This window comes from Oryctolagus cuniculus, chromosome 11 (assembly GCF_964237555.1).
Source record: "Oryctolagus cuniculus chromosome 11, mOryCun1.1, whole genome shotgun sequence".
In the NCBI taxonomy this organism is placed as follows: domain Eukaryota; kingdom Metazoa; phylum Chordata; class Mammalia; order Lagomorpha; family Leporidae; genus Oryctolagus; species Oryctolagus cuniculus.
The window spans coordinates 59,322,595-59,349,957 of record NC_091442.1 but is presented as its reverse complement, the minus strand read 5'-3'; the positions used below and the strand labels follow the sequence as shown (position 1 = coordinate 59,349,957).

Here is a 27,363-nt window from a genome sequence, read left to right as displayed (position 1 = left end):
GTCGGCGGTGGGCGGCTGCTGTGGACAGTGGCCTGATGGCCTCGCCCTCTGCCCCTCCCTTCTCAGACTCCATCTTTGAGCCCTGCCAGCTGCCTGCCTTGCAAGATGGGATTCTGAGCTGGTCCCCCACAGAGAAGACCTATGAGACAGACTTAGCCGTGCTTCAGTGGGTGGAGGAGCTAGAGCGGCGAGTTGTCCTGTCGGATCTGCAGATTCGGGTACCATGGGGCTTGCCCTGGGCGGGGAGGGGAGGGGAGGGGGGTGTCTTAATCCCTTGTTCAACCACTTGCAAAAGCCCTGAGTGCCCACTTGACAAACGACCTAATGTTCCTTTTCTTCCCATGTCCGGTTTCCTTCCTGTGTAATGAGTTTTATTCCTCTCTCTGGCATCAAGGGCTGGACATGCCCGAGCCCAGACTCGACTCGGGAGGATTTGGCCTACTGCGAGCACCTGCCTGACTCCCAAGAGGATATCACGTGGAGGGGGAGGGGCAGGGAAGGACTGGTACCGCAGCGTAAAGCCACCAACCCGCTGGACCTGGCCGTGACACGGCTGGCCGCCCTGGAGCAGAACGTGGAGCGCCGGTACCTGCGGGAGCCTCTCTGGCCGGCGCATGAGGTGGTGCTGGAGAAGGCCCTGCTCAGCGCACCCAATGGTGCCCCTGAGGGCACCGCCACAGAGATGTGAGTGTCTCCCACTCCCCCAGTCTTGCTCCTGGAGAGAGAAGGGGTGTGTTCTCCCTTCAGTGGATCCCGCTCCTCATCCAGGGGTCACCATCTTCTTCCTCCAGATCATATGAGATCACCCCTCGCATTCGGGTGTGGCGCCAGACGCTTGAGCGGTGCCGGAGCGCAGCGCAGGTGTGCCTGTGCCTGGCCCAGCTGGAGCGCTCCATTGCCTGGGAGAAGTCCGTCAACAAAGTGGTAAGGGGTGGGGGGCAGCCGCACTGGGGAGGGTCGCTGGCAGGTGGAGGCCTGAAGCCTCACTCGGCCTCCTCACAACCTTGGTCCAGACCTGTCTAGTTTGCCGGAAGGGTGACAACGATGAGTTTCTTCTGCTTTGTGATGGGTGTGACCGTGGCTGCCACATTTACTGCCATCGGCCCAAGATGGAAGCTGTCCCAGAAGGAGACTGGTTCTGTGCTGTCTGTCTGGCCCAGGTGAGGCTTCTGTTCCTTCAGGGCCCTCCCGTTTACTACCAGTCCTACAAAGGACCCTATCATGCCCTTGGTCTTTGCAGCCTCGGTGGCACGAGACCTGGGTTCTAGTCCTCCTTAGGATGTGTTACTTATGTGGCCTTAGCTGCTTCCTCTTTAAAATAGGCATAATCAACCACCTTCCACGTAGATTCACATGTTGGCTTCTGTGTGAAAGGATTCTTTTCAAGATTATTTATTTGAAAGGCAGAGAAAGAGAGAGACAGAGGTCTTCCAACCATTGGTTCACTCCACAGATGGCTGCCAACAGTCAGGGTTGGGCCAGGCTGAATCCAGAAGGCAGGACCTCCATCCCGGTCTCTCATGGCTGGCAGGAACTTAAATATTTGAGCCATCTTCCCATGCTTCCCAGGTGCATTAAAAGCAGGGAGCTGGATCGGAAGCGGAGTAGCCAGGACTTGAACCGGGCACTCTTCTGGTATGGGATGCGGGCGTCCCAGGTGGCAGCTTAACCTGCTGCACCACGACACCAGCCCCTGTGAAAGTATCTGGATTCCCGTGACCTGGAGGGCATGCAGCATACGGTGCCAGCGATGGCTGCTTTTACCTTTTTCCTGTCCTCAGCAGGTAGCGGAGGAATTCACTCAGAAGCCTGGTTTCCCAAAGCGAGGCCAGAAGCGGAAAAGCAGTTACCCGCTGAGCTTCTCCGAGGGGGACAGCCGCCGGCGCCGGGTGCTGTCGCGGGGCCGAGAGAGCCCTGCGGTGCCTCGGTTCTCAGAAGAGGGGCTGTCTCCATGCAAGCGGCGGCGGCTCTCAATGCGGAACCACCACAGCGATCTCACGTTTTGCGAGTGAGTTGAGCGAATCCTGGGAACAGCTGGCTGTATGTACCCTGCCAGAGCCAAGGGCTGGGTGGGCTGCGGTTGTCCACGTCTATCCTGAGATGGAGCTGTGGCTGTTCTTGTGGTGCCAGGATTATCCTGATGGAGATGGAGTCCCATGATGCAGCCTGGCCTTTCCTGGAGCCTGTGAACCCTCGCTTGGTCAGTGGGTACCGGCGCATCATCAAAAACCCTATGGATTTTTCTACCATGCGGGAGCGACTGCTCCGGGGCGGGTGAGTAGTTGTCAGCTGCGCACACACACACCCCCCGCTTCTTCACCGCAGCTCTGAGCCAACTCCCGCCCCCCACCCCGCCCAGGTACACCAGCTCCGAGGAGTTTGCTGCAGACGCCCTCCTGGTCTTTGACAACTGCCAGACCTTCAACGAGGACGACTCTGAAGTGGGCAAGGCTGGGCACATCATGCGCCGCTTCTTCGAGAGCCGCTGGGAGGAGTTTTATCAGGGAAAACAGGCCAATCTGTGAGGCGAGGGAGGCGGGGTGGCCCCGCCCACCTTCCAAACAAACAAACCTGCCATTCTCAACTGCTGATGCTGCCCTGGGTCAGGCTGAGTCAGATAATCCTGATTTTGGACCCTGCCCACGGCAGCACCCACATCCTCTCTTACCCCGCACCCATCTCCCTTCCTCCTCCTGCTCCTTAGATCAGAGGGGCAGAGATGAGGTCCTTCTGGACTGAAAGCCAAAAAAAGAAAAATAATTTCTCCTTTCTGTTTTATTTCCTACTTAAAAATGGGAGGGGGAGAGAAGGCCCCGCTTCCTCCTCCTGGCCCCCCCCTCCCTGTACCGCCCCAGCATCCTGGGGTTATTTAACAATAGCAATAGTTCTAGTGAATGTGTGAAACCGAGAAACACTCTGTACTGTGTGCAGACCCGCAGTGACGGCCAGTAAGTGGACTTACTCCCAGTGTGTCGAGCCGGACACCGGGCCCTGGACATGCTGCTTCCATGTTCAGTCTTTCCTGCTCCTCACTTGCTCTCGAGTTTTTCTTTTCCTTCCCCTCTGCCCTCCATTTTTTCAAATTTTCTCTCGTCCAATAATGGAAAACTATCGTGTACGGGTTCTTCCCCTCCTTTCTCCCACTTTTTACCCTGCAAAGGAAAAAAAAAAGTTCGGAGGCCCCCGTCTTGCTGTCCTCTTCCTGCCGTGGCTGTCCTCCACGCTGAGTTTCCAGCCTTCTCTGAAACTCGGCAGCTGGGGAGAGGGGCGGCCGGCGCCTGGGCCTTCCCGCCTCCTCCCCAAACCTCCCGCTCGGGAACTCCTCAGGGACAAGTACTGCTGAGTTTGGGCACACCCCAAGATGAAGGCCAGGGAGCAGTTAACTGGCCTCAGAGCGAGTGTGAGAGTGTGTGTGTGTGTGAGTGTGAGACGGGGGGAGGGAGGGGATGCTGTGACTGCTGGGATCCCATTCAGTTTCCCCAAATTACCTGTTTTTATCCCTTTTCCCGTCGTCTCAAACTATCGTTTGTTTTTTGTCTTTGGGAAACCACAGGAACAAGCTCTCTGGGGACAAGGCTGTTTCCCTCCTCTCTCCTCGTCCCTCTGTTCCAGCCTCTGCAAACTGTGCAATCTTTCAGCAGGCGCTCCCTCCTCAGAGGCTTCGAGTTTTAAGCTTTTGCAGGGAGAGGGCTAGAACTGGATCTTTCCAAAATCCCTTGAGCTTCTGTGGGTTTAGTTGTGCTTTCTGCCCCCTCCCCAGCAGCAGAGACCCCGGAGCACAGGAGAGAGGGCAGGGGGAAGCCCTGGGTCTACCACTGCCCCGCAGGGCCGGTGAGTTAAGCCCCCAGCAGGTGAGAGGAAAGCGCCTAAGTGCACGTGATAGCCATGGGCCCCGGCCCCCCGCTTTCCTGCTCAGCAGAGCGCCTCCCGTCGGAGATTACGGGTACTTGCACTGGGGAGGCCGCTGCTCCCTTGGCGGGGGAGGGTGCCGGGCGGGGCACAGCACTGGCGGGGCGGGGCAGTGTGGGCCCGGGCAGCCCCTCCCTCTCCCGTATGTCCCTTCTCCCCCATAGCCTATTTCTAAAGTCGCCTTTTCTGTCAGATAAACCTCAAAACTTTTAACTTTATTTGAGATTTTTGTTTTTTGCTTTTAAATAAGAGGTGGATTGAAGAATATTTGAATTGACTTTATATTATGCATAAATATTTATATTTTATCTAAGTAACTGCGCTGTAACAGACTTTGTGTTGGCCAGCTGTTTGGGCTGTTGGAGCGGGGGCTCCTCCACCCGGGCTTCCCCGGCGGCGCCGCGCCAGCTCGCTCTCCTCGCAGGGGAGGGGAGGCGGAGGGCCTGGCGGCTCCGGCTCTGTGTTCCGCCCCCGCCCACCTCTTTCCCTAGGGACCAGGCACTCTTCAGGTGGGGGGGGTCCTCACCTCAGGTTTGAAGGGGGTGGGGAGCGGGGATGATCACAGGGGCCATTTCTCAGTTCTCTTTCCTCATCCTTACCACCCCTTGAGTTAGGTGGGTTTTCTCTTCTTGACGATAAGGAGTATTCGGTAGGGAAGACAGGTGAAAAAGCAAAGACAAGCCACCCTGCCCTCTGTTTCCCCTCCCCCATCAGTCTGGTAACAGGAAGAAACCACACCATCGACACCAACAAGTTTCCACGTTCCTTTTACAACAAAAGGGACTGACTTTTTATATAACCAAATGTGGTGTTTTAGTGACTTTTTGATAATGTACAGTTTTTTGTGAATTTAAATTTATTTCTTTCTATATTTTTAGGACCAATCTCATTTTTAATAAGGTTTAAAAAGGAAAAAAAAAAGTCTAGAGAAAGACTCCTGTTTTTGCCATGTGATGTTCCACAAGTGCAGCTGTAGAAAGTGCTTGTCAGTTGAATAAAAACCACATTTGATAGAGATTCAAAGCCTCTGTGTATTTATCTTCCCTTGCGCATGGGCTGTCACCCAGGCCTCGGGGGGGAGGTCTGTCTCCGTGGGCGGGGTGGGGCGGGTGCACTCCTGAACCTCCCCACTTCACCCGCCCCGCACGCACGGAGGCGTGGAGGCGTGGTTCTCGGTGCGGCAGCCTGAAGTGAGGGAGGTCCCTGGGCAGAGTGGGGGCAGTGTGCGGGCAGCGTGCCTGGTTCCTGCCTTCTTGGGAGCCGCGGCCTTAGCTTCCTAAACTGCTGTCCGTGTTTCTGGAGTAGCAAAGTACGGGCCCATCACCAGCTTCCCACCTCCTAACCATAGACAAGGCACCAAGATGTGAACTTTTTTATTAAAAAATAAGGCAAAACACAGCTCTTGTCAAATTGTAGGACAGCAATGTGGGAAGACCAGGGGGTCAGAAAAGCTACAGGCAGGGCCGGCGCTGGCATAGAAGAAATAAAAACACTGGATAATGGAAAAAAAAATGCAGAAGCTGCTTAAGCCTATTTCCTGTCCAAGGCAGTAAGTGCATGCGACAGACTGCTGGCCCACCCAGAAAGGCCGGGCAGGGCGTTGGCGTGGGGAAGCCAGTGATGAGCTGGAAGCCGGGGCCCTGCGGAGGGAGGGTAGGGACAGCCCCTCCCGCAGGTGCCCGGTTACCTTCCCTCCTCCACTGTGCACCTGGGGGCGACGCCAGGCACGCCCAGCCTGCCCAGCCCATTCTAGGGTGAGGAGGGAGCTAACCTCTTCAGCGACCTTCCAGAGATAGAAACAGCCAGTGGTCATTTCCTGCCCCCAGTTTCCCCACCCTTAGGAAGAGGACAGTGAAGAGATGAATCGAGTGCCCGGGAGGCTGAGGTAGATGAGTGAGTAGGACAAGGAAGCTGGATCTGCCTGAATGGCGGTAGTGATGGGTGACCACCCTGAGGGTGCGACACAGCTCCGCCCAGGGCTGCTTTTAGCTGCTGAGAGAGGACTCTCCACAAGGGCAGCTGAGAGTGGAGTAGCGTGGACAGACCGGAGACGCAGGTGGCAGAGTCATGGAGTCGTTGGTTTAAAGAGGAATCAGGACGAGTCGGTAGATGGCGCAAGATCTAGGACCACAGGCCTCAGACTGGCTTTAGCGACACCCACGTTCTCTGAAGCCCACTGATTCCAGCGGATCCGGGGCAAGCGTGGACCTGGACCTCATCACCAGCCCAAGCTCAGCGCCCGGGGCGAAGCAGCCTTTCAACAGTGCAGTGCTGCCGCTTGACCAGCAGGTGGGGCGTGTGCACAAGGGAGCACCAGCGGTTTTCTTTTTTTTTATTTATCTTTTTTATTTTTTAACAGGCAGAGTGGACAGTGAGAGAGAGAGACAGAAAGGTCTTCCTTTGCCGTTAGTTCACCCTCCAATGGCCGCTGCGGCCGGCGCACTGCGCTGATCCGCTGATCCGATAGCAGGAGCCAGGAGCCAGGAGCCAGGTGCTTTCCCTGGTCTCCCATGGGGTGCAGGGCCCAAGCACCTGGGCCATCCTCCACTGCACTCCCTGGCCACAGCAGAGAGCTGGCCTGGAAGAGGGGCAACCGGGACAGAATCCGGCGCCCCAACCGGGACTAGAACCTGGTGTGCCGGCGCCGCAAGGCGGAGGATTAGCCTAGTGAGCCGCAGCGCCGGCCAGTTTTCTTTTCTAAATCCTTAGTCCCTGTGGGGACCTCGCCACATTCCACCGAGGGCTCTCCCAGCATCCTCACCCACAACCTTTTGCTACTGGAGTAGCAAGGAGTGAGTGCTGGAAACACCGGAGGCGCAGCAGGAGGTGCTGGAGCTACTGCAGTAGCAAGTTAGGGAAGACAGGAGACTGGACCAGGGCCCAGGTGGCCTGAGCCAGCACAGCCTGTGGAGCAGCAGTGGTAAAGCCAGGTTTTCCTCCTTGGCACGGGCAGCGTCCTGACCACCACACCGACGAGCACGGTCACCGCATCAGGGCCACTGGGCTTCCTAGACAGGGCAGCTCCGAATCCGTTGGCTAAAAACACTGGAAAAATAGATGTCCTCCCTGCCATTCCACCTCTTCCTAACCTCCCCACTGCCCTCTGGGAGTCCAGTCAGCCCAGGGTCTGAGTTTCACCTCCGAGCCTGAGAAGAGCAGCGGCAACCCAGGCATGAGGCGGGCCGCCAGGCTTGTGGCCTGGTGAGGGGCCACACCATCTGCTGTGCTCCCTTTGAGAACAGGAAGGCACAAAGTACTAAGAGATCTTAAGGCTGAATCGGTAATGAGCTGGGGCAAGAGACCAGGGACAGAGAGGAGAGTGGGAGTGGGCCCGTCAGGCTGGGCAGCTCTGGGCAGGCCACTTCCCCTCTGCTCCATGCACTCCTGGAGCGGGGCCTGGACGCCAAAAGCACCAACAAGGAGTTCCTCTGCGTCCCCACTCCTGGCGACCGCCTCAGGCCCCCTCCATCACCGCCCAGGCCCAAATGAGACCCTCGGACTCCAGCAGGTCCGTTCCCGGGAGGAGCTACCGGAGGAGATTTGACAATTGAAAGCAGAACAAATCGTGACCATTTAAACATTTTTTAAATACAGAAAAAAGGGGCAGGAGCAGGGGTTCTGGGAGGCGGAGGAGCGGTGGCAGTGCTGCAGCAGGCCGCACGCACCACCTCCTCAGCACGCTGCCTGCAAGCCTCCGTCAGACGTGGACAGGGTTCCAGGCGTGTTTTCTGTCTCTCGAAGGCATTGACAAGAAAGCAGCTACGCTGTGCTTTCCTTGACTGAGGCTGGAGACAGAAACAAGGCTCACCTGCTCAGCCAAATCCTTCTAGAAGGTTGCTGAGCTTGGGGCTGCCTCACCCCGGGTAAGCCCTTCTGTGAGGAGAATCTCAGCCTTTGCATCCTGGGTGGGGTCAGGGGGCACTGGCAGATGCCTGGTGGGGGCGGGGGCAGGCTGGGCCCCAGCTCAGCTCTTGCTCCCAGCGCCTCACCAGCGCCTCTTCCCCCCTCCACTGTTCGACTTTGCAGAGGCCTGGCAGACAGGCACGTGCCTGGAAGTGAAGGGAGCAGAATTCTTCTCGCCAGGCAAGGCAGCGACCAGGGAAGACGGCAGCAGGGCCTTGCTCCCCGCAAGCCAAGCCACGGCTTCCTCCTGGGCGCGGGCCTCGCAGGGGACGGCCAGAGGGAGGGACTCGGGCTCGGACTTCCCATCCTGCTCCCTGTTGTCCTTCCACAAGAAGGAAAATGCTTGCTGATGGCCTGGGCCCAAGCTCAGGGAAGGGGTCCACACACGGTTCTAGAGCTTCGCCCTTCCCCACCCCCACGGCCAGGTGTGTGCAGGCACAGTGGCCACAGCCTTCTGAGGCCGGCTCCTGCTGGACGCACGGGGTCACAGGTCAGAGCCTAAGAAATCAAGGATCCCACGGCTGCCCCTCCAAGCCAGGTACATGGATGTGTGAAGGCACGCGGTGTCCAGAGCTGGGCTGGGGATCGTCCCCACCCCAGAGAGCAGGGACAACCCTGGGTCAAACTCTTTCAGCTTTGGCATGAGGGATGACATCTGGGGCCAGAGACGTCTTTGCTGTCCCGTGCTCTGCAGGCTGCCAGCAGCACACACCCCCGGCCGCAGATCCCCCGTGGACGGAGGCTGTGCCGCAGGGAGCGCAGGGAAGGGGGCCGGGAGACGTCCCGAGGCAGGGAGGCAGGTGTGGAAAGACCTTTGCTCAGGTGGTGTCAGCTGGCGTGAGAAGCAGCAGAGGCCGGGCGAGTCCGTCCTGAAACGGTCTTCAGCCCCTCGGGCCCACAGGTGGCTTCCAAAGGCTGCAGTTCGTCTCGTGCAAGAGCCTTGGTGCTGTGTCCACGTCCTGAAGCCCAAATGGACTCCTCACCCGGGAGGAGCAGCAGCTTCCGTCACCTCGTTCCTTGCCCAGCTCCCCCAAATTCCACATGAAGTTTCATTCAAAAAATAAGCCCACAAAATTAAAGACTGAACAAAGGTAGCGGAGGCAACTCGGCTGTATGGGAGAGAAAAATGACCAACCTGGAGGAGAGAGGAGGCACAGCGCGCGAGGAGGGCCCATGGGACAGGGACAGGAGTGCACGTTAGCAGCCCGCACCGTGTCCCCAGACACGCATGCATCCACGAAGTCCAGGGCAGCACACGGCGAGCGGGACTCCCTCGTCCACGTCCTAGCACCACAGCTTTCTGGGTTTTCTTAAAGATACAATGACAAATCATTTAAGAGGCCTCCAAAAATAATCCCAATACATACAAAACAGGTTTTTTCGGCCGGCGCCACAGCTCACTAGGCTAATCCTCTGCCTGCGGTGCCAGCACCCTGGGTTCTAGTCCCGGTTGGGATGCCGGATTCTGTCCTGGTTGCCCCTCTTCCAGGCCAGCTCTCTGCTGTGGCCCGGGAGTGCAGTGGAGGATGACCCAAGTCCTTGGGCCCTGCACCTGCATGGGAGACCAGGAGAAGCACCTGGCTCCTGGCTTCAGATCGGCACAGCGCGCTGGCCACAACACACCAGCTGTAGTGGCCACTTGGGGGGTGAACCAATGGAAAAAGGAAGACCTTTCTCTCTCTCTACTCTGCCTGTCAAAAATAAATAAATAAATAAATAACAAGTTTTTTCATGGGGAGGAGCTGCTCCAGCTGAGCTCTTTGAGGGGAAAAACCCACAGCGCAGCTACAAGGGGACAAAAAGCTTTCTTTGCAGAAGGAAAAATGCGTCTTGAACCCTGAGACTGCAGCACAAGTGAGGGCCTCCCAACCCCCATGGCCAAGTAGATGGTGCAGAGGGTGGGGCGCCCGGCCCGCGGAAGACAGTGGCTGTGGCTAGCGCTCTGCGGGGCGACAGACCTGTGTCTGGAGAAATTCATTTCTGTCTGACCTGGCAGGGAGCAGGAACCTAGAGGAGGCACAAACCAGGGAGGGGAGAGAGGGGCCCTGTCTCCGGTCTCCCCATGCACAGGGCTTACCCGGTTACTTGGAGAACTGGAAAGAATAGACCCCAGGGTCAGAGGGGGCATCCACTGCCACCTGGCTCTGCTGGCCGCTGCTATCCTGTACCATGCCCAAGAACAAGAGTCAGCTCACACCGCCCACCGAGCCATCCTTCCTGGACCACCCCTCCACACTCACTGTGTCAGCATGCACACCGCCCCGCCCCCCAGAGCTCAGGGCAGCCTCTCTGTGCCCCGCAAGAGGAAGGCCCTGAGCAGGGGAACCCGCCTCTGTTCACCTCCCTTAGCCTCAGACCAGAGAGGCGACGAAGGCTCTTACCTCCACCGACACACTGGACGAGGGCACCGGGGCGTACTGGGGGATGTAAGCGTTCTGCAGAGCCGCCACCGCGGGCACGTACTAGAACGAAAAATACCGATGGGCTTAGGGCAAGGACTCTTGGCAACGTTTGAAGCACCTGGGAAGCTTAGAAAAGAAAAAACGAAGCCCTGATGCCTGTGTTCTACCTCTAGAGCCCTGGCTTCTTAAAGGTGCGCCAGGCCGTCTAAAGCGCACTGTGGCTTAGAGACACGCCTGCTGCAGGGCTTTCTCCCTCCTTCCCGGCACCTCCTGCTTCTCCTGGGTCTACTGCCTGCTCTGCCTGAAGCCCTCCTGTGTGGGCCAGGAGGCAGCAGACACAAGAAACGGAATGAACGTCACCCACTCTTCCTCTAACTCCCGAGCATTTGGTGAGAACGTCCAGGAAATGAATTTGAACACTTAAACTCACATAGGACAGAAACATCATCAGTGAGTTCTGTGAACTAACAAGCAGGGTGCAGGGGCTGCGTTCCCAGCATCTGGGCGATCAGTTTATCTCCTGTTCTGAGTGTTGCCCTAACGATGCTTAAGTGAGTCCACCATCACTCCTAAGTATCTAGGCTGAAGGGCATCACAGATGTCCCCTCTCCTGCAGGACCCAGTAACCAGAATCTCCACTTTGGGCTGGCCCTGGGGTGTGGTGGGTTAAGCTGCTGCCTGTGACGCTGGCATCCCATATGAACACCAGTTTGAGTCCTGGCTGCTCCACCTCTGATCCAGCTCCCTGCTAATGTGTCTGGGAGAGCAGCAGCAGATGGTCCAAGTATTTGGGCCCTTGCCACACATATGAAAAACTCAGGCGGAGTTCCTGGCTCCTGGCTTTGGCTTGGTCCAGCTTAGGCCACTGTGACCATATGGAGAGTGAACTAGCAGATAGAAAATCTCTCTGTATCTCCCTGTCATTCTGCCTTTCAAAAAGGTAAACATACTTTAAAAACCGAAAAGAAAAAACATGCCACTTTACCGTGCCTGTGCTGCCAAGGGAGAGGTGGCCCAGTTGCTGGGCCAGAGGTCCCACCACGGAGGCCGGCGGCAGTGAAACAGGGTGATCCATCCCTGGCGTCAGGACCGAGCCCTAGAGGCAAGGACAGCACCAGCGGTCAGCAGGCAGCACCCCGGGAAGCCGCCTAAAGCACTGACTGCTGGCGACCAGGACCTCTGAAGCAGACAGACGAGCCAGGTGAGCAGCAGCCCAGACTGGAGCAGGAACAGGCGCTCTGCCGCCTGGCCGGAGAGCCCTGGCCTCAGAATCACGCACACAGAATTGAAGGTTTTAGAGTTGGGCTGCACAGGGACTGAGCCAGAACTCACACCCACATCTCCTGTCATCAAAGCCCACTGTTTTTCTCTACATCACACCGCCTCTTTTGCTTCTGCCCGCTTCTGAACACTCACTGAAGGCTGCATGAGGTACGACTGGTGGTGCATCCAAGATGGGGTGGGCACTTGCAGAGGAGAAGTCTGAGTCACTCTCTAATGCAAGCAAAGACAAACAGAAATGTTAATTCTCTAGAAACTACGGTTCAGCCCGATGACCCCGTAATGTTCTACAAAGCCCAAAAAAGTTGGAATCCTTTCCTCAGAAAATACAAACATTAAGAGTAAATATTTAGGGGCAGGCACTGTGGCGTCACAGCTAAAGCCGCCACCTGCAGAGCCAGTATCCCATGTGGGTACCAGTTCAAGTCTTAATTGCTCCACTTCTAATCCAGCCCTTTGGGAGCTGGCATGCTATGGCCTGGGAAAGCAGAAGAAGATGGCCCAAGTGCTTGGGCCCCTGCACCCATGTGGGAGATCTGGAAGCTCCTGGCTTCAAATCAAACCCAGCTCCAGCCATTGTGGTCATCTGGGGAGTGAATCAGCAGATGGAAGATCTCGCTCTCTGTCTCTGCCTCTAACTCTGCCTCTCAAATAAATAAATCTTTAGGAAAAAAAAAAAAAAACAACAGAACAATATTGGCAACTCTTCCAACTAAGTGACCCCATTGAAAAATGGACAAAAGAGGTGAGTGTTTAGCCTAGCAGTTAAGATACTGGCTAAGGGGCTGGCATTGTGCAGTGGTGAGTGCCAGCTCAAGTCCCAGCTGCTCTGCTTCTGATCCAGCTCATTACTCTGCTGCTTTCCCAGGCACGTTAGCAGGGAGCTAGATTGGAAGCGGAGCAGCTGGGACTTGAACCAGTGTTCATATGGGATGCCAGCTTTGCAGGTGGTGCCTCAACCCACTGTTCTACAATGCTGGCCCTAATAATAATTAAATCTTTTTTTTTTTTTAAAGACACTGGTTACAAGGCTCACATTCCACATCAGAGAATACATGGGTTCCAGTCTTGGCTCCAGCTCCTAACTCCAGGGTTCCAGGTAATGAAGCCCCTGGAAGCAGTGGTGCCTGCTCAAGTGAGGGGGTTCCTGCCATCCATGTGGGAGACCTGAGTGAGTTCCCAGCTGCCAGCTTGCACCAGTCCTGGGCCCACCACTGGCTGTGTTAGGCCTGTGGGGAGCACACCGGTAGGTGGTGTACTTTCCTGTCTGTGTCTTAAACGACTTTTTAAATGGGCAAAATATTTAAACACTCATCCGAGAATGATACACAAATGTCCAATAAACATGAAAGAGACTCAAATAAAAAAAACCCAACAACAGCATATAGCACTTCAAACTCATGAGGAAGGCTGTCATTAAAATGACACTATTGGTGGGGGCCACGCCGTGGTGCAGGTTAATCCTCCGCCTGCAGCGCTGGCATCCCATATGAGCACCTGTTCTAGTCCCGGCTGCTCTTCTTCCAGGCCAGCTCTCTGCTATGGCCCGGGAAGGCAGTGGAGGATGGCCCAAGTGCTTGGGCCCTGCACCCCATGGGAGACCAGGAGGAAGCTCCTGGCTTCAGATCAGCGCAGCTCCGACCTGTCTCTCTCTCTGTAACTCTGCCTCTCAAATAAATAAAAGTCTTTAAAAAAAAAAAAAGACACTGTTGAGGGGATGTAAAAATGCTGCAGCCACTTCAGGAACCACTTTGACAAGAGATTCAAAATAGAGACTGTGTAGCCCAGCGATTCCACTCCCGGGTACACACCCACGTGACATGAAAGGCTATGTCCACACAAACACGTACACAAGCGTTCACAGCAGCCAAAAAGGGGGGCAACTCAGACGGCCCGCTGATAGATGGATAGACAAAACACACCACATTCACACAATGGCATATTATTCAGCTAAAAAAATGAATGAAGTACTGACCTTGCGAAGTGAAAGAAATCAAACACAAAAGAGCATGCGTGGTGGGGCTGAGGCAGTGGTGCAATGGTTAAGCCACTGCCTGTGGTGGCTGCAGGGACCCAAGGACTTGGGCCCCCTTCCATTGCTTTCCCAGGCACATTAGCAGGGAGCTGGATGGGGAGTGGGGCAGCTGGGACACAAACTGGCGCCCATATGGGATGCCGGCACTGCAGGTGGAGGCTTCACTCAACTTCTATGCCTCAGAGCCTCTCCCCTCCTTTTTTTTTTTTTTTTCCAAAGTCCATGTGTTGTATGATTCCATTCATATGAAATGTCCTGAAAAGTCAAATCTATAGACACAAAAAGTGTATTACAGGTTACCTGAGCATTTCAATTCAGTAGGGAAAAGATAGATTTCTTAATAATTTGGTGTTAGGACAACTAGTTACATGCAGTAAGAAAATATAATAGATGGGCCAGCACTGTGGCTCACTTGGTTAATCCTCTGCCTACGGCGCCAGCAACCCGGGTTCTAGTCCTGGTCAGGGTGCCGGATTCTGTCCCGGTTGCTCCTCTTCCAGTCCAGCTCTCTGCTGTGGCCCGGGAGTGCAGTGGAGGATGGCCCAGGTCCTTGGGCCCTGCACCCATATGGGAGACCAGGAGTAGGCACCTGGCTCCTGGCTTTGGATGGGCGCAACGCGCCGGCCGTAGAGGCCACTTAGGGGGTGAACCAACGGAAAAAGACCTTTCTCTCTGTGTCTCTCTCTCACTGTCTAACTCTGCCTGTCAAAAAAAAAAAAAAAAAATATATATATATATATATATATAATAAGACCTCTATGTTATGTCAGATATAATAACAGTTTCCTGGGGGACAGACGTTGTGGTCAGTGGGTTAAAAAGCCACTGCCTGGAACACCCGCACCCTGAGTCGGAGCAGAGCGCCAGTTTGAGTTCCAGCTCCTCTGCTGTCCATCTATCTCCCTGCTAATGCACTTGAGAAACAGAAGTGGTGGCCCAAGTACTGGGCCGCTGCCACCCACACGGGAGACCTGGATGGAGCGCTGGGCTCTTTCCTGTGGCCTCACCCAGCCCTGGCCATTGTAGCCATTTGGGGAGTGAGCCAGTGGATGGAAGGTCTGTGTGTGTGTGTGTGTAACTCTGCCCCATCCTGAGTTTCTAATTCAGTAGATCTGGAGAGTCCCAAAATTTATGCTCTAGAAATTCCCAAGGGATGCAATACTTTGATCTGGCACCATATTTTGAGAATCACTGATCTAAGACATTGTTAAAAGAGACAAAAATTTATTTCATACGGTCCAAGTTTTCTAAACTGAACAACTCCCCAAACCGTATACATTTGTGTACTTGCATATTTGTACAAAGAAAAGTATGGAAAATGCCATGTAGTAGGGAACTCACGTGGGTTTACTGTGGGGGTGGTGGAAGGGGCGTAAGAGGGCCCATGTGTGTATAAATGTGAGCGTGGACACTGCTCCTACAGAGTGACTGCACTTTATATTTCCATGTTATTTGCGTGCAATATGTAGCAAGGAAACAAAACCAAAAACCCAAGTGGTTTCTTGCCTTACATTCCTTCACCTGAAACACAGTGGCAGAGAAAGACCCGCCCCACTCTGGGTACAAGCATACCTGATAGGGTGACCCAGGAGACGGAAGGTAAGGGGGGAGCGCAGCCTGAGCAAGCATCCTGCTGGAGGTGATGTTGTAGGGGGCAGGGTAGAACCTGCAGGAAGGAATGTCAATCAGTAATGAGTGACAGGAGTTGCAAAGTAAGGGCAGAGCCACTTCCTGCTAGTCAACTGGTACCCACGAACCAGGATGACACCCTGAGTGCCTGGACACGGGTCATGGTCATTTTCAGGTAGCCTGATGATATATAACACCCTTACCCATTCTGCAGAGCTGTGGTGGGGTCATAGGTCAAGGCCATCCCACCCTATAAAGAAAGAACACAGCATTCGTATTGTGAGTCTTGAGTGAGAACAGGAGCCAGGCCAGAATGCAAGACTTGCGGTGTATTTTGTTCAGCCGCTGAAGTCTGGACAAGTCTCACTACAGCTGCTGCAGAGTTTTGCCGACTATGCAGGCTGCGAAACCCTGCATCAGACAGATGCACAGTGAGGAGCCAGCACCTCTGAGGCACAGCTCTGGAGTCTGCCACCTGAGCTCACAGATGTCACGCCACAGTCTCTTCCATTCCACCTTCAGGCCCCCTCTGAGGTCCTCTTACCATGTCTCCATTCCTTGGCCAGGCCCGTCCATTTTGCACAAATTTTCCTTGGTTCTGTCGTTTCTTTGGGCCGCCATCGGCAAATTTGCAAAGCAAAGGATCAGACGGGGCTGTCAAGAGAGAAGGCAGAAGGGCAGCTGAGGCCCACCTCGCTCAGCCCCTCGTTCTCGCGCAGTCTGCTCCAGGCGTCTCATACAAGTCACAGCTTGTGGCTCTCTCGGCCTGACTCCCAGATGCCTCACCTGGTACTCCAGGGGGTGTCTTGATATATTTTCCATTGAAGTGGGTGATGATGGCTTCACACTTCTCTGTGGACTCCATCCTGAGGAGCAAAGAGGGGTTAGGCTCTGGCTCCTGCAGGGGAGCTCTCTGCACATTCCGAGAGAAAGCGCCACTTCCCAGCCCCGCAAATGCCCCCCAAGTCGTGACCAGAGGTCCGCCACACACGTCCAGGGCATCTCGAAGAGGGGTCCCCACGTCTACTAAAGGTTCTCTCAACTGTTTCCTGCAGGGGCTTGTCATAGGAAGGGTGGAGGTCCTCAGGCTACTCCTATCCCAGAGCAGACATGGACGGGCCCACTACTGGGTCTGGGACATGCGGAAGGATACAAGAAATAGTACCTATTACTCTTATTTTTAATACAAAATTCTAAGTGCAAGTTGCTCCTTTGCTCTGATACAAATGCACAAACTGAGAATTTGTCAGTACTTATTCTCTGCTCTGGCTACAGTTATCAAAGTGTAATCAGTTATGACATCATCACTCAGATCTAAGTCCATGGTCCACTGCGGCAGAAGAAGGGCAGGCAGGAACTACCGGGAAAGAGGACGGGGAAGAAATGTGATCTAGATGCAGCTGTCCACCCAGTGCTCGGTGAGTCAGGACACCCAGAACCCTCTGCGCCCACTCCTGCTCTACCACAAGGTGCTGCACAGGCCACACGAGGGCACAGAAAAGAGTTCTAAAAACTATAGGGGCCCATATAGCACAAGGTATAGTATCTTCACCTATTTCTGCATTTAAAGTAAGTCTAGGTCTATTTTCTATGCCAATAAGCAATAAATATATACAAGCCACACCTCAACAGGAGGTAACTACCGAGAGGCCTCAAATGGAAGCTTTCAGAGAAAACAGCCCATTAGACAGGCATCTTCAGTGGGCTCAGTTCCACGCCTCACAGCAGGCAGGGAGAGTTTCAGGACCTCAGCTTCCCGAAAGGCTCCTTCCTCAAACCCATCGCCTGAGGGATAGCTCTGAATGCCAGTCCCAGTCTCTCCTCACCCACGCGCAATCTCAACAGCAGGCACTGAGACCTGAGCCGCAGCTCCCTTCATAAGTCAGTCAGATGGTTTCCAAGTATTTGCTGTCATCAAAGTTGCAAGACTTTAGCAAAGTCTTCACATAAAAAATCATTTTTGATATCAGATCACCTTGTTTCTGAGCATATAATTCAGAAAGAAGTCTTCCATTCCCATATACATATTTGTGCGAGCAAAGTTTCTCAGTAGGAAAACAAAAAATCACCACCATAACTGATATTAAATCCTCTTATTATAGCACTAAACAATATTCACTGATGGCTACATGACCTAATTAGGAAAATCTAAACAAATTAAAACTTATCTGTCATAGGAGAAACATTTCTAATAAAATTCACTTTTTTTTTTTGACAGGTGGAGTGGATAATGAGAAAGAGAGACAGAGAGAAAGGTCTTCCATTTTCTGTTGGTTCACCCCACAATGGCCGCTGCGGCCAGCGTGCTGCGCTGATCCGAAGCCAGGAGCCAGGTGCTTCTCCCAGTCTCCCATGCGGGTGCAGGGCCCAAGGACTGCACTCCTGGGCCACAGCAGAGAGCTGGACTGGAAGAGGAGCAACTGGGACAGAACCGGCACCCCGACTGGGACTAGAACTTGGGGTGCCAGCGCCGCAGGCAGAGGATTAGCCTATTGAGCCGCGGCACCAACTTTAAAATTCACTTTTTTAAATAATTTTAATGAACATCTTAATATATTTACATTGTTCAGGGGAACCATGGACTACCAACAGTAAAGATAATTCTTTGGGGGCCAGCTCTGTGGTGTAGCAGGTAAAGCCATTGCCTGCAGTGCCGATATCCCATATGGGCACTGGTTCGAGTCCCGGCTGCTCCACTTCTGATCCAGCTCTCTGCTATGGCCTAGAAAAGCAGTGGAACATGGCCCAAGTCCTTGGGCCCCTGTACCCATGTGGAGACCCGGGAGAGGCTCCTGGCTCCAGATCAGCACAGCTCCAGCCATTGTGGCCACCTGGGGAGTGGGCCAGCAGATGGAAGATCTCTCTCTCTTTGTATAACTCTTTCAAATAAGTAAATCTTAGCCGGCGCCGTGGCTCAATAGGCTAATCCTCCACCTTGCGGCGCCGGCACACCGGGTTCTAGTCCCGGTTGGGGCGCCGGATTCTGTCCCGGTTGCCCCTCTTCCAGGCCAGCTCTCTGCTATGGCCAGGGAGTGCAGTGGAGGATGGCCCAGGTGCTTGGGCCCTGCACCCCATGGGAGACCAGGAAAAGCACCTGGATCCTGGCTCCTGCCATCGGATCAGTACGGTGCGCCGGCTGCAGCGGCAGCCATTGGAGGGTGAACCAACGGCAAAGGAAGACCTTTCTCTCTCTGTCTCTCTCTCTCACTGTCCACTCTGCCTGTCAAAAAAAAAAAATAAAATAAAAAATTAAAAAAAAAATCAAATAAGTAAATCTTTTTTTAAAAAGATAATTCTCTCACAGATTAAGTTATTACACATGTCCTAAGGGCAACAGGGGAACTTCTAAATTTATGCATATGTTTTTGTTGGATAGAAGTATGACAGGATGATCCATAAAAAGACTTCCCACTGTAAGACATGTTTTACTTTAGAGGAGAAAAAAGGAACACTCTAAGAGTGATGAGACTACGAGTACTAAAAAAGAAATAGCCCTTATTTATTATTATTATTATTGATTTTAATATTTAATTTAATTTATTGATTTATTTATTATTGATTGAAAGGCAGAGAGAGAGAGGGAGGAAAGGAGAAAGGGAGGGAGGGAGGGAGATTGAGAGAGATTGAGAGAGAGAGAGAGACAAAGATCTCTCACTCACTGGTTCATTCCCCCAATACCAGTAACAGCCATAGCAGGGACAGGCCAAAGCCAGGAGCTGGAAACTCAGTCCCAGACCTCCCACATGGATGGCTGGAACCAAACCACTTGAGCCACCATCACTGCATCCTGGGATCTGAATTAGCAGAAAGCTGGGACTGGGAGCAGAGAAAGCCCTCGGAGCCAGATACTCCAACACGAGACACAGGCGTTTTAACTGCTAGGGCCAAATGCCTGCCCCCCCTTTTGTAATTTAAGTTTTTAAGCTTTTTATTCAGTGAGAGAAATGCACAGGGGAGTGAGGGCCCTATCCAAGAAAGAAGGGGAAATCTGGATTCATACCCAGCAGAGAAGCCTGCCACGTGGAGGGAACATGCAGGCCTGGAAGCATGGAGCTGCCTGCCCCTTCTTAAAAGTTTGATTTTGTATGTCAAATTACTATTTTTAGATCTCACTTGGATTTATTTATTTATTTGAAAGTCAGAGTTACAGAGAGAGAGAAAGAGAGGCAGAAGGCAGAGAGGTCGAGAGGTCTTCCATTCGCTGGCTCACTCCCAGCTGGCTACAACGGCAGGAGCTGCATCAATCAGAAGTCAAGAGTCAGGAGCTTCCTCCGGGTCTCCCACATGGGTGCAGGGGCCCAAGGACTTGGGCCATCTTCTACTGCTTTCCCAGGCCATGGCAGAGAGCTGGATTGGAAGAGAAGCAGCCGGGACTCGAACCAGTGGCCATATGGGATGCTGGTACTGCAGGCCGCGGCTTTACCAGCTAGGGCGAAGTGCTGGCCCCTCATTTGGATGTATTTTAAATGCTATAACATTTTGATTTAAAATGGCAATGTTTATAAGTTGCTGAAAATTATATTTTGTGAGAATCTAAATGCACGAAGAAAATCTGTAGATAATACAGAAACATGCAAGAGGTTTCAGTTTTTCAAAACTTTCAAAGTAACAGATCTCAGGCATCCTGGGTTATTGTGATAAACTAAAAAAAAAACCAGCAACATCTGCATATCACAGGGACTACTAACTCAAATATTAGTTCACTTATTTTTTTTAAAGATTTATTTATTTGAAAGAGTTACGTAGAGGCAGAGGTAGAGGCAGAGGCAGAGGGAGAGAGAGAGAGAGATCTTCCATCTACTGGTTCACTCCCCAAATGGCTGAATCAGCCAGAGCTGCGCTGATCCGAAGTCAGAAGCCAGGAGCTTCTTCCAGGTCTCCCACGTGGGTGCAGGGGCCCAAGGACTTGGGCCATCTTCTATTGCTTTCCCAGGCCACAGCAGAGAGCTGGAATGGAAGTGGAGCAGCTGGGACTCGAAACGGCACCCATATGGGATGTCAGCACTGCAGACAACAGCTTTACCCACTATGCCACAGCACTGGCCCCTTATTTTTGTTTCTTAAAGATTTATGTAGGGGCCAGCATGGTATTGTGGTGGGTAGAGCTGCTGCCTGCAACACCAGAATCCCATATGGGCACTAGCTGAGTCCCAGTTGCTCCACTTCTGATCAAGCTCCCAGTTACATGGGAAGAGTAATGGAAGATAGTCCAAGTGCTTAGACCCCTACCACCCACTTGGAAGATCTGGAAGAAGCTCCTGGCTCCTGGTTTCAGCCTGCCAGAGCCCCAGTCTGTTGCGGCCATCTTAGGAGTAACGAGTAGATGGAAGACCCCTCTCTGAATCTCCCTCTCCCTGTGCAATCCCTCCTTTTAAATAAATAAATATATGAATCTTGAAAAAAATTACTTATCTATTTGAAAGTCAAGTTACAGAGAGGGAGAGACAGACAAAGAGAGACAGAGAAAGATCTACTGCAGCCGATGCTGTGGCATAGTGGCTAAAGCTGCCCCGTGCAATGTCAGGATCCCATGTGGGTACTTTTTTTTTTTTTTTTTTTTAAGATTTATTTGAAAGTCAGAGTTACACAGAGAGAGAAGGAGAGGCAGAGGCAGAGGCAGAGAGAGAGAGAGAGAGAGGTGTTCTATCTGCTGGTTCACTCCCCCATTGGCTGCAATGACTGGAGCTGCGCCGATCAGAAGCCAGGAGCTTCTTCTGGGTCTCCCACGTGGGTGCAGGGGCCCAAGGATTTGGGTCATCTTCTACTGCTTTCCCAGGCCATAGCAGAGAGCTGGATCAGAAGTGGAGCAGCCGGGACTTTACCGGTGCCCATATGGGATGCCAGCACTGCAGGTGGCAGCTTTACCCAATACACCACAGTGCCGGCCCCAGGGGTGCTGCACCACGTGGGAGACCCAGAAGAAATCCTGGCTTCGGACTGGCACAGCTTCGGCCTGGCACAGCTCCGGCAGTTGCAGCCACTGGGGAGTGAACCAGCGGATGGAAGACCTCTCTCTTTCTCTGCATAACTCTGTCTTTCCAGTAAATAAATAAATCTTTAAAAAAAGAAAGAAAAAAAGAAAGATCTTCCATCTGCTGGTTCACTCCCCAGATGGCTGCAATAGCCAAGGCTGGGCCAGGTTGAAGCCAAGACCTTCTTCTAGGTCTCCTATGTGGGTGGCATCGGCCCAAGGACTATAAGGTAACCACTGTGCAATGAGAAATGAGGTATGAGTGCCCATTCTGATACCAAGGTTTAAGAAGTTGTGTATCTGTTTTAGAAGTGCAGTTACTTAAGGTTGAAGCATTTCCTCTTTAAATATATGTATAATTTTTTCAAGTGGCTATGAAGATGCTGAACACTTAAACAGTTGCTTAGATATTTTGATTATTTAATAAATTGAACTGTTCAGCATTTCTTCTGTTCTAGATAGAAAAGGTATTAAGACAACTAAGGGTCCCATGAATTGAGAGAGGCTGAGGACCTGTGCTTTAAGAGGCTGAGAGCAGAGTTTACAGGCCCCAAGCCCGGGAAGTCCCCTTTGGTTATTCCTGGGAATGCCAGCAGGTGGTGTCACTAAGATGGAGCCTACTAGGAAAAAGGAGCTTTTTGCCAAGGTCTGCAACAGTGAGGGAGCACTCAGGAACCAGACAAGATACTATGGAACGAAAATGAACCTTAGTCCACTAGTTTTCAAACTCAAAAATGAACAAAACAGAACCTCTTTTTGTACAAAACCTTAAGATAAATAAAAGTAGAAACTTTCTTAAGCGGCTGACGCCCTACCAGTGACACCAGCGCCCAGCAGAGGGAGCCCTGGAGCACTCTGCGGCCCCAGGAACACCTGAGAGGAAGCACTTATCTAAGTCAGTGTCCATTTCTCAGGTCCACAAAGGTTCCCACATGTATGATACCACAGGCCAGTTAGTGGCAGAGCTGGTTCTAAGATGTCGGTCTCCCAACAGATCGCAAAGGTAGACCAAGGCTTCTGCTTCAGCCTGCTCATCTTGATGCCGGCAGTATTAGGGCAATGCTGTACCCGCTGTCCCTGGGAGACCTTGGGCAAATCACTTCACTCTGGGAAATTCACTTTCTTCATCTATAAAGTGGAGAATATTTATTTATGTTCTTTAGTTTTTATTTCATGATCATGACTTTAACTCTGCAACCCAGCCAGACTTGGAGGAACCGAGTAAGGAAACCATGGAAAACCCAAAGAACTGCAGGATATCAGGAGCAGATGGGAGGGAGGGGTGCTCTCCTGAGCTGGTGGTTAAGATAAAACAGAAACCAGATGATCTGAGGGGCCCACAGTTGGCAATAGTCATCTTCTAGCTGGCCTTGTCATTCTCAGACCCAAAGTGCTCCACGGCTTCCACAATACTCACGCCCCCTTTCACTCTGCCAATGACCACACACTTGCCATCCAACTCTTCTGTCTGGGCAGTGCAGATGAAAAACTGGGAACTGCTGTGTTGAGTCTAGCACTTGTCACAGACAAGATGAAATGTAGGAGCTGGTGCCATGGCACAGTGTGTTGGTCCTCTGCTTGTGGCACTGGCATCCCATATGGGCACCAGTTCTGGTCCCAGCTGCTCCTCTTCCAATCCAGCTCTCTGCTATGGCCTGGGAAAGCAGCAGAGGATGGCCCAAGTGCTTGGGCCCCTGCACCCACATGGGAGACCTGAAGAAGCTCCTGGCTCCTGGCTTCAGATTGGCACAGCTCTGGCCGTTGCGGCCATTTGAGGAGTGAACCAGCAGAAGGAAGACCTTTCTCTGTCTCTCCCTCTCACTGTAGTTCTATCTCTCAAATAAATAAATAAAATCTAAAAAAAATAAAATAAAAAAAGATGAAATGTAGAATATTTAGCTCACTGGGTTGTTTGTTGTGAAGATGAAACGAAGATAATATACCAACAAGATATTCAGTAAGCTGTACTAATATAGAGAATTATTTTATTCTGGTTAGGTCTAGATCAAAGAAACACAGACTAGAGGAGCAGGAAACAGTGGGGAAGAGATAAGGATCTGGGGACTAATGGGTTTTCGAGTCTTGTGACTTATAATAAAATGAACTTTTGATTTATTCAAGTATTTTTGACCAATAGTTTGAGGAGGCAGAGATTTTTTTTTTTAAGGGAAAGAGTTTATTGCAGGAAACCTGACAGACTGGAGTGAAGGGGCAAAGAAGGAAAAGAGGGAGAATGAGAGCGTAAGAGAGAGACAGACAGAGAGAGGTCAGGAGAGAAAGAGAGAGACAGAGATATTTTTGGTGACATCCTGACATTCTTATTAACCTTGTCATCTCCCGTGGTTGCCACCCCTCACCTTGCAAAGCCGACCCCTCTGCTGGTCCCGCTGGTGTCTCGCAGGATCCGGGTAGAGATGACCTGGCCGAAGGGCTTCAGCATCCCCTCCAGCTCCTGCTCATCCATGGACAGTGGCAGGTTTGAGATGTATAAATTGGTGGGGTCCTGCTCCTGTTGCTATAGAAATAGAAATAAAGGTGAGGAAATGAGGCTCATGTCTTACCCCTGCCTCACCCTTAACCCTCGTCCACCAAATAACATTTCAGTAAAGAGACAGTAGGAAGAGTTCTGCAGAAACCAAGGGAATCCTGACTTTGTAACACCCAGTTGCACTACCATGGGTTGGATATTGTCCAGGAGGAAAACAGCATATTTAATATTTCCAATATCATCCAAGCGCACTGTAAGTCATCAGCGGTGCTGGGCTCTTTAAGGAAGAGGCAGAGCAGCCACCCTCCCCCAACAGCCTGCTCCAGAGGCTGATTCCCTGGGACTGCCTTGCTCCATGGCTGGATTGTTTTGAGTAATCCCCCTCCCCCTCTTCCGGCCGGCCGAGGCAGAATTCTCTGAACAGGAATGCCTGCTCATTCCCTGAGAGGGAAAGCAGGAAGAGGGGAAGGGGCCAGACAGGGCCAGATGTGTAGTTCACTGGGTCACCACAGAGCTCAGAAAGCTCTAATCTCCTAGGAACCTTGAAGCCTCCTAAACTTCAGAGTCTCCCACCCCACTCCCCTCTCCTCGCACCCCTGCAAAAGGCAGGGTGAGAGAGAAAGGGAGAAAGACAGAGATCTTGCATCTGCTGGTTCATTCCCCAAATGGCTGCAACTGCCAGAGCTGGGCCAGGCTGAAGCCAGGAGCCTCATCTGGGTCTTCCACATGGGTAGCAGGAGTCCAAGTACCTGAGCTATCATCTGCTGTCTCCCAGGTGCATTAGCAGGAAGCTGAATGGGAAGGAAGGAGCCAGGACTTGAACTGGCACGCTGATACAGGCTGTGGCTATCCCAAGCAGTACCACAGTGAACACCCCTAAACTTTTGAGCTTTTGTCAGAGGGCTCTCCTCCAGAAAGAGGTGGGAGAGCACCTCCAGGCAGGTAGGACACACAAAGCGGCAATCTCCTGACAGCTGTACTTTGAATCATTTGTTGGGCCGGCACGGTGGCATGGCAGGTTAAGCCACTGTCTGTGATGCTGGTATCCCTTGAGCACCACTTCAAGTCCCAGCTGCTCCACTTCTGATCCAGCTCCCTGCTAATGTTCCCAGGAGGCAGATGATGATGGCTGTAGTGTTTGGGCCCCTGCGACCCACACGGGAGACCCAGACCAAGTTCCAGGCTCCTGGCTTCGGCCTGGACCAGTCTCCACCATGGCAGCCATTTGGGGAGTGAACAAGCAGATGGAAGATCCGTTTCTTCTTCTGCATCACTTTGCCTTTCAAATAAATAAGATCTTAAAAAAAATTCAGTCATCCCTCTGCCCTTGACAGTGGGTCCCCAGCAATCTTAACACCCCATCTGTCTCTCCTTTCAGGATTTCCTTTTCCTTTAACCATTTCAGCAAAGGCAGAAGCACAGCGTGTTCACGCCTGCCTCAGACAGCCAGGCAGGGCTCGACTCCACATAGGAGAAGTGATAGAAAAGCTCTCCGTGTCCAGTGATCAGATGACAAGCCAGAGCCGAGCAGGGACAGCTTCCTCTCTTGTTGTGCTTCCCGCCCCTCCCCAAACCACCACCCTGCTGGACAGGGACAGGATCCGGAGGTGGAGAACATTGTTCTGCACTTCGGAGTTGCACAACTGGCTTCTTCAGAGAACGTTGCGAAACTGCCAGGCTCCCGGAGGCAAGTGGGGTCAGGGTGGGGCCAGGGCGGTGGCAGGAGCCCCAGCAGGGCCCGGCCTTTCTGCTTGCCAACTTCACCTGATACGAAGGACTTGGAGTGCATTCTTCCTCCTGCAGCCCGGGTGCTCAGGGCCTCTGGCCAGATGTAGTCAGAAAGCAGAGCCGGCAGCACCGGCCCATCACATCACCTTCACGGTTCATAAGCACTCCAGAAGCCAGGGAACCAGAACCTTGGTGCCCACCACAACCCTTTGGGGAAACAGCTGTGGGGACCACACCTTACCTTTGCCATCTGTGCCTGCACGCCACTGGCTCTCAGGGCCGTGACAGCCTTCTGGGCAGCCGAGGGGCTGTCAAAATCCACAAAGCCATAGCCTGGAACAGGGAAACAGCATCACTGGGAGATGGGAGGTGAGAGGGGCAGGAAGCCCAGGCCTTTCAGGAGACAGAGGCAGAGTTATGATCCATGAAGCAGAAGTGGGAGGGAGAGAGAGAGATGAAGAGTTTTCGGGTGCTTATCCATACGTGCCTCAAAACCAGAGACCTTATCTGTTTGTGGCTAACGATGCCAGGGGTAATGAGGTCCCTGTGGACCCTGCCCTTCTCCCCCCACCTGGAGAAGTATGAGGCATCAGGAACTAGGCTCTTCAAGTAACCTACAGCCCATCCCCACACCTCAAAAAGAACCCCCTTCCCTCTTTTCTAGACACACCCCAGAAATGCCGGCATGCAGGGCAGACAGACACCTGCTGGAGAAGCCCCTCCCACCCCAACCTACGGCCCTTTCTCCTCCTGCGTTTTTCCAGCACCACCAAGAGCTGCTCAAAACCCAGGGAACTACTCATCCTCAGAGGAGATCCGCCAAGTCATCCCCTCCCCCAGCAAAGCCACCACCGATGACCCCTGTGCACGAGGTTCAGGGGACACCTCAGGGACACGACCCCGGTTCAGCTCTAGCTATCTGGGCTCCAAGGAATCTAAACATCTACTGATGTTGAAGCCTGAAAATCACAGGCTCCTCCCTGGCACCACATGCTCAGGACTCAGGGGTGAAGGGCAGAAGCAGGGGACGGTCCCTCACTGCCGCCTCCACCGGCAGGAGAGTGACTTTCTCACCTTTGCACTTGTTTGTGGTCTTGTCCAGTATGGCCTTAGTGGAGACAATCTTGCCATATCTAAGGTAGAGGAGAATGCAAAGTGATACTCTGGGGACAGGGATCGAGACAGCTGGATGAATCTAGGCCCTTTCTTGGTCCGCGTCATGATACTTTTCCTACTCAAATCTTAATAAAAACAAAAAGGAAATGAACAACAAACAGTAGCCTTAGTGGAAACCTATTCCCTAAAGGGGCCTATAAGGAAATACGTGACTGCAGTCCTTATAACACCAACACTGTTCTCTCCTCTTCCCCAAGACTCAGACACGTTAGAGAGAGTCCTTTTGGGAAAGAAGCTTGGCAATGTCCACACAGCAGAGGGGAGGGCAGAGCTCCAGCAACAACTTTTGGTATTACTGATCTTCCCTGCACAGATACCATTCCTACCATGGAAAACAGCAGACCTCTCCCCCCATCCTTCTACTGACCCCTAGGTGAAGGTCACCTGAGCCCAACTGCTTTGGTTCAAATCCTGGTTCTGCCACTTTCTAGCTATGTGATTCTTTTTAAAGATCTATTTATTTGAAAAGAAGACACACAGAAGTGTGTGTATATATATAGAATCTCTCTCCATATATATATGGAGAGAGAGAGAAACAAGGATTAAGAGAGAATGAGAATCTTCTCAAATGGTCGCAATGGCTGGGCCAGGTCAAAGCTAGGAGCCAGAAACTCCAGCCAGGTCTCCCATGTGGATGGCAGGAACCCAAGCACTTTTGGCCATCATCTGGAATTTTCCCAGGCATGTTAGCAGGAAGTTGGTTATGTGTGATTTTGAATAAGATATTTAAACTTTCTGTGTCTCAGTTTTATTGTCTATGAAATGGAGATAAGATTGTTGAGACTATGAAATGAGTTAATGAATATAAAGCATTAATACATACTATATGGTAAGCACTTAT

At 52.6% G+C, this 27,363-nt stretch overlaps 2 protein-coding genes across 25 annotated transcripts in view; one reads left to right on the top strand and one right to left on the bottom strand.

Moving 5' to 3' along the window:
- Positions 1-4,226, top strand: part of BAZ2A (bromodomain adjacent to zinc finger domain 2A) — a 36,614-nt gene extending 32,388 nt beyond the window's left edge. For 16 of the 18 annotated variants that reach the window (XM_051832805.2, XM_070052378.1, XM_051832807.2 and 13 more), the window contains 7 exons: positions 67-218; positions 395-684; positions 792-924; positions 1,014-1,160; positions 1,782-2,008; positions 2,131-2,274; positions 2,360-4,226. In XM_051832805.2, coding sequence (XP_051688765.1) covers positions 67-218; positions 395-684; positions 792-924; positions 1,014-1,160; positions 1,782-2,008; positions 2,131-2,274; positions 2,360-2,525 — 1,259 coding nt within the window. In that variant the 3' untranslated portion in view covers positions 2,526-4,226. The remainder of the gene's footprint in view (positions 1-66; positions 219-394; positions 685-791; positions 925-1,013; positions 1,161-1,781; positions 2,009-2,130; positions 2,275-2,359) is intronic. The other 2 variants (XM_051832804.2, XM_070052380.1) reach the window with 1 other exon arrangement.
- Positions 4,227-7,475: 3,249 nt separating this feature from the next.
- RBMS2 (RNA binding motif single stranded interacting protein 2) overlaps positions 7,476-27,363 on the bottom strand; it is an 81,427-nt gene continuing 61,539 nt past the window's right edge. For 4 of the 7 annotated variants that reach the window (XM_008256679.4, XM_008256678.4, XM_002711082.5 and 1 more), the window contains exons 3-14: positions 26,421-26,479; positions 25,588-25,679; positions 23,488-23,645; positions 15,946-16,025; positions 15,704-15,813; positions 15,363-15,409; positions 15,103-15,196; positions 11,631-11,708; positions 11,200-11,310; positions 10,194-10,274; positions 9,890-9,974; positions 7,476-9,121 (exon numbers count right to left, since the gene is read on the bottom strand). In XM_008256679.4, coding sequence (XP_008254901.1) covers positions 9,894-9,974; positions 10,194-10,274; positions 11,200-11,310; positions 11,631-11,708; positions 15,103-15,196; positions 15,363-15,409; positions 15,704-15,813; positions 15,946-16,025; positions 23,488-23,645; positions 25,588-25,679; positions 26,421-26,479 — 991 coding nt within the window. In that variant the 3' untranslated portion in view covers positions 7,476-9,121; positions 9,890-9,893. The remainder of the gene's footprint in view (positions 9,122-9,889; positions 9,975-10,193; positions 10,275-11,199; positions 11,311-11,630; positions 11,709-15,102; positions 15,197-15,362; positions 15,410-15,703; positions 15,814-15,945; positions 16,026-23,487; positions 23,646-25,587; positions 25,680-26,420; positions 26,480-27,363) is intronic. The other 3 variants (XR_011380092.1, XR_516732.4, XM_070052404.1) reach the window with 2 other exon arrangements.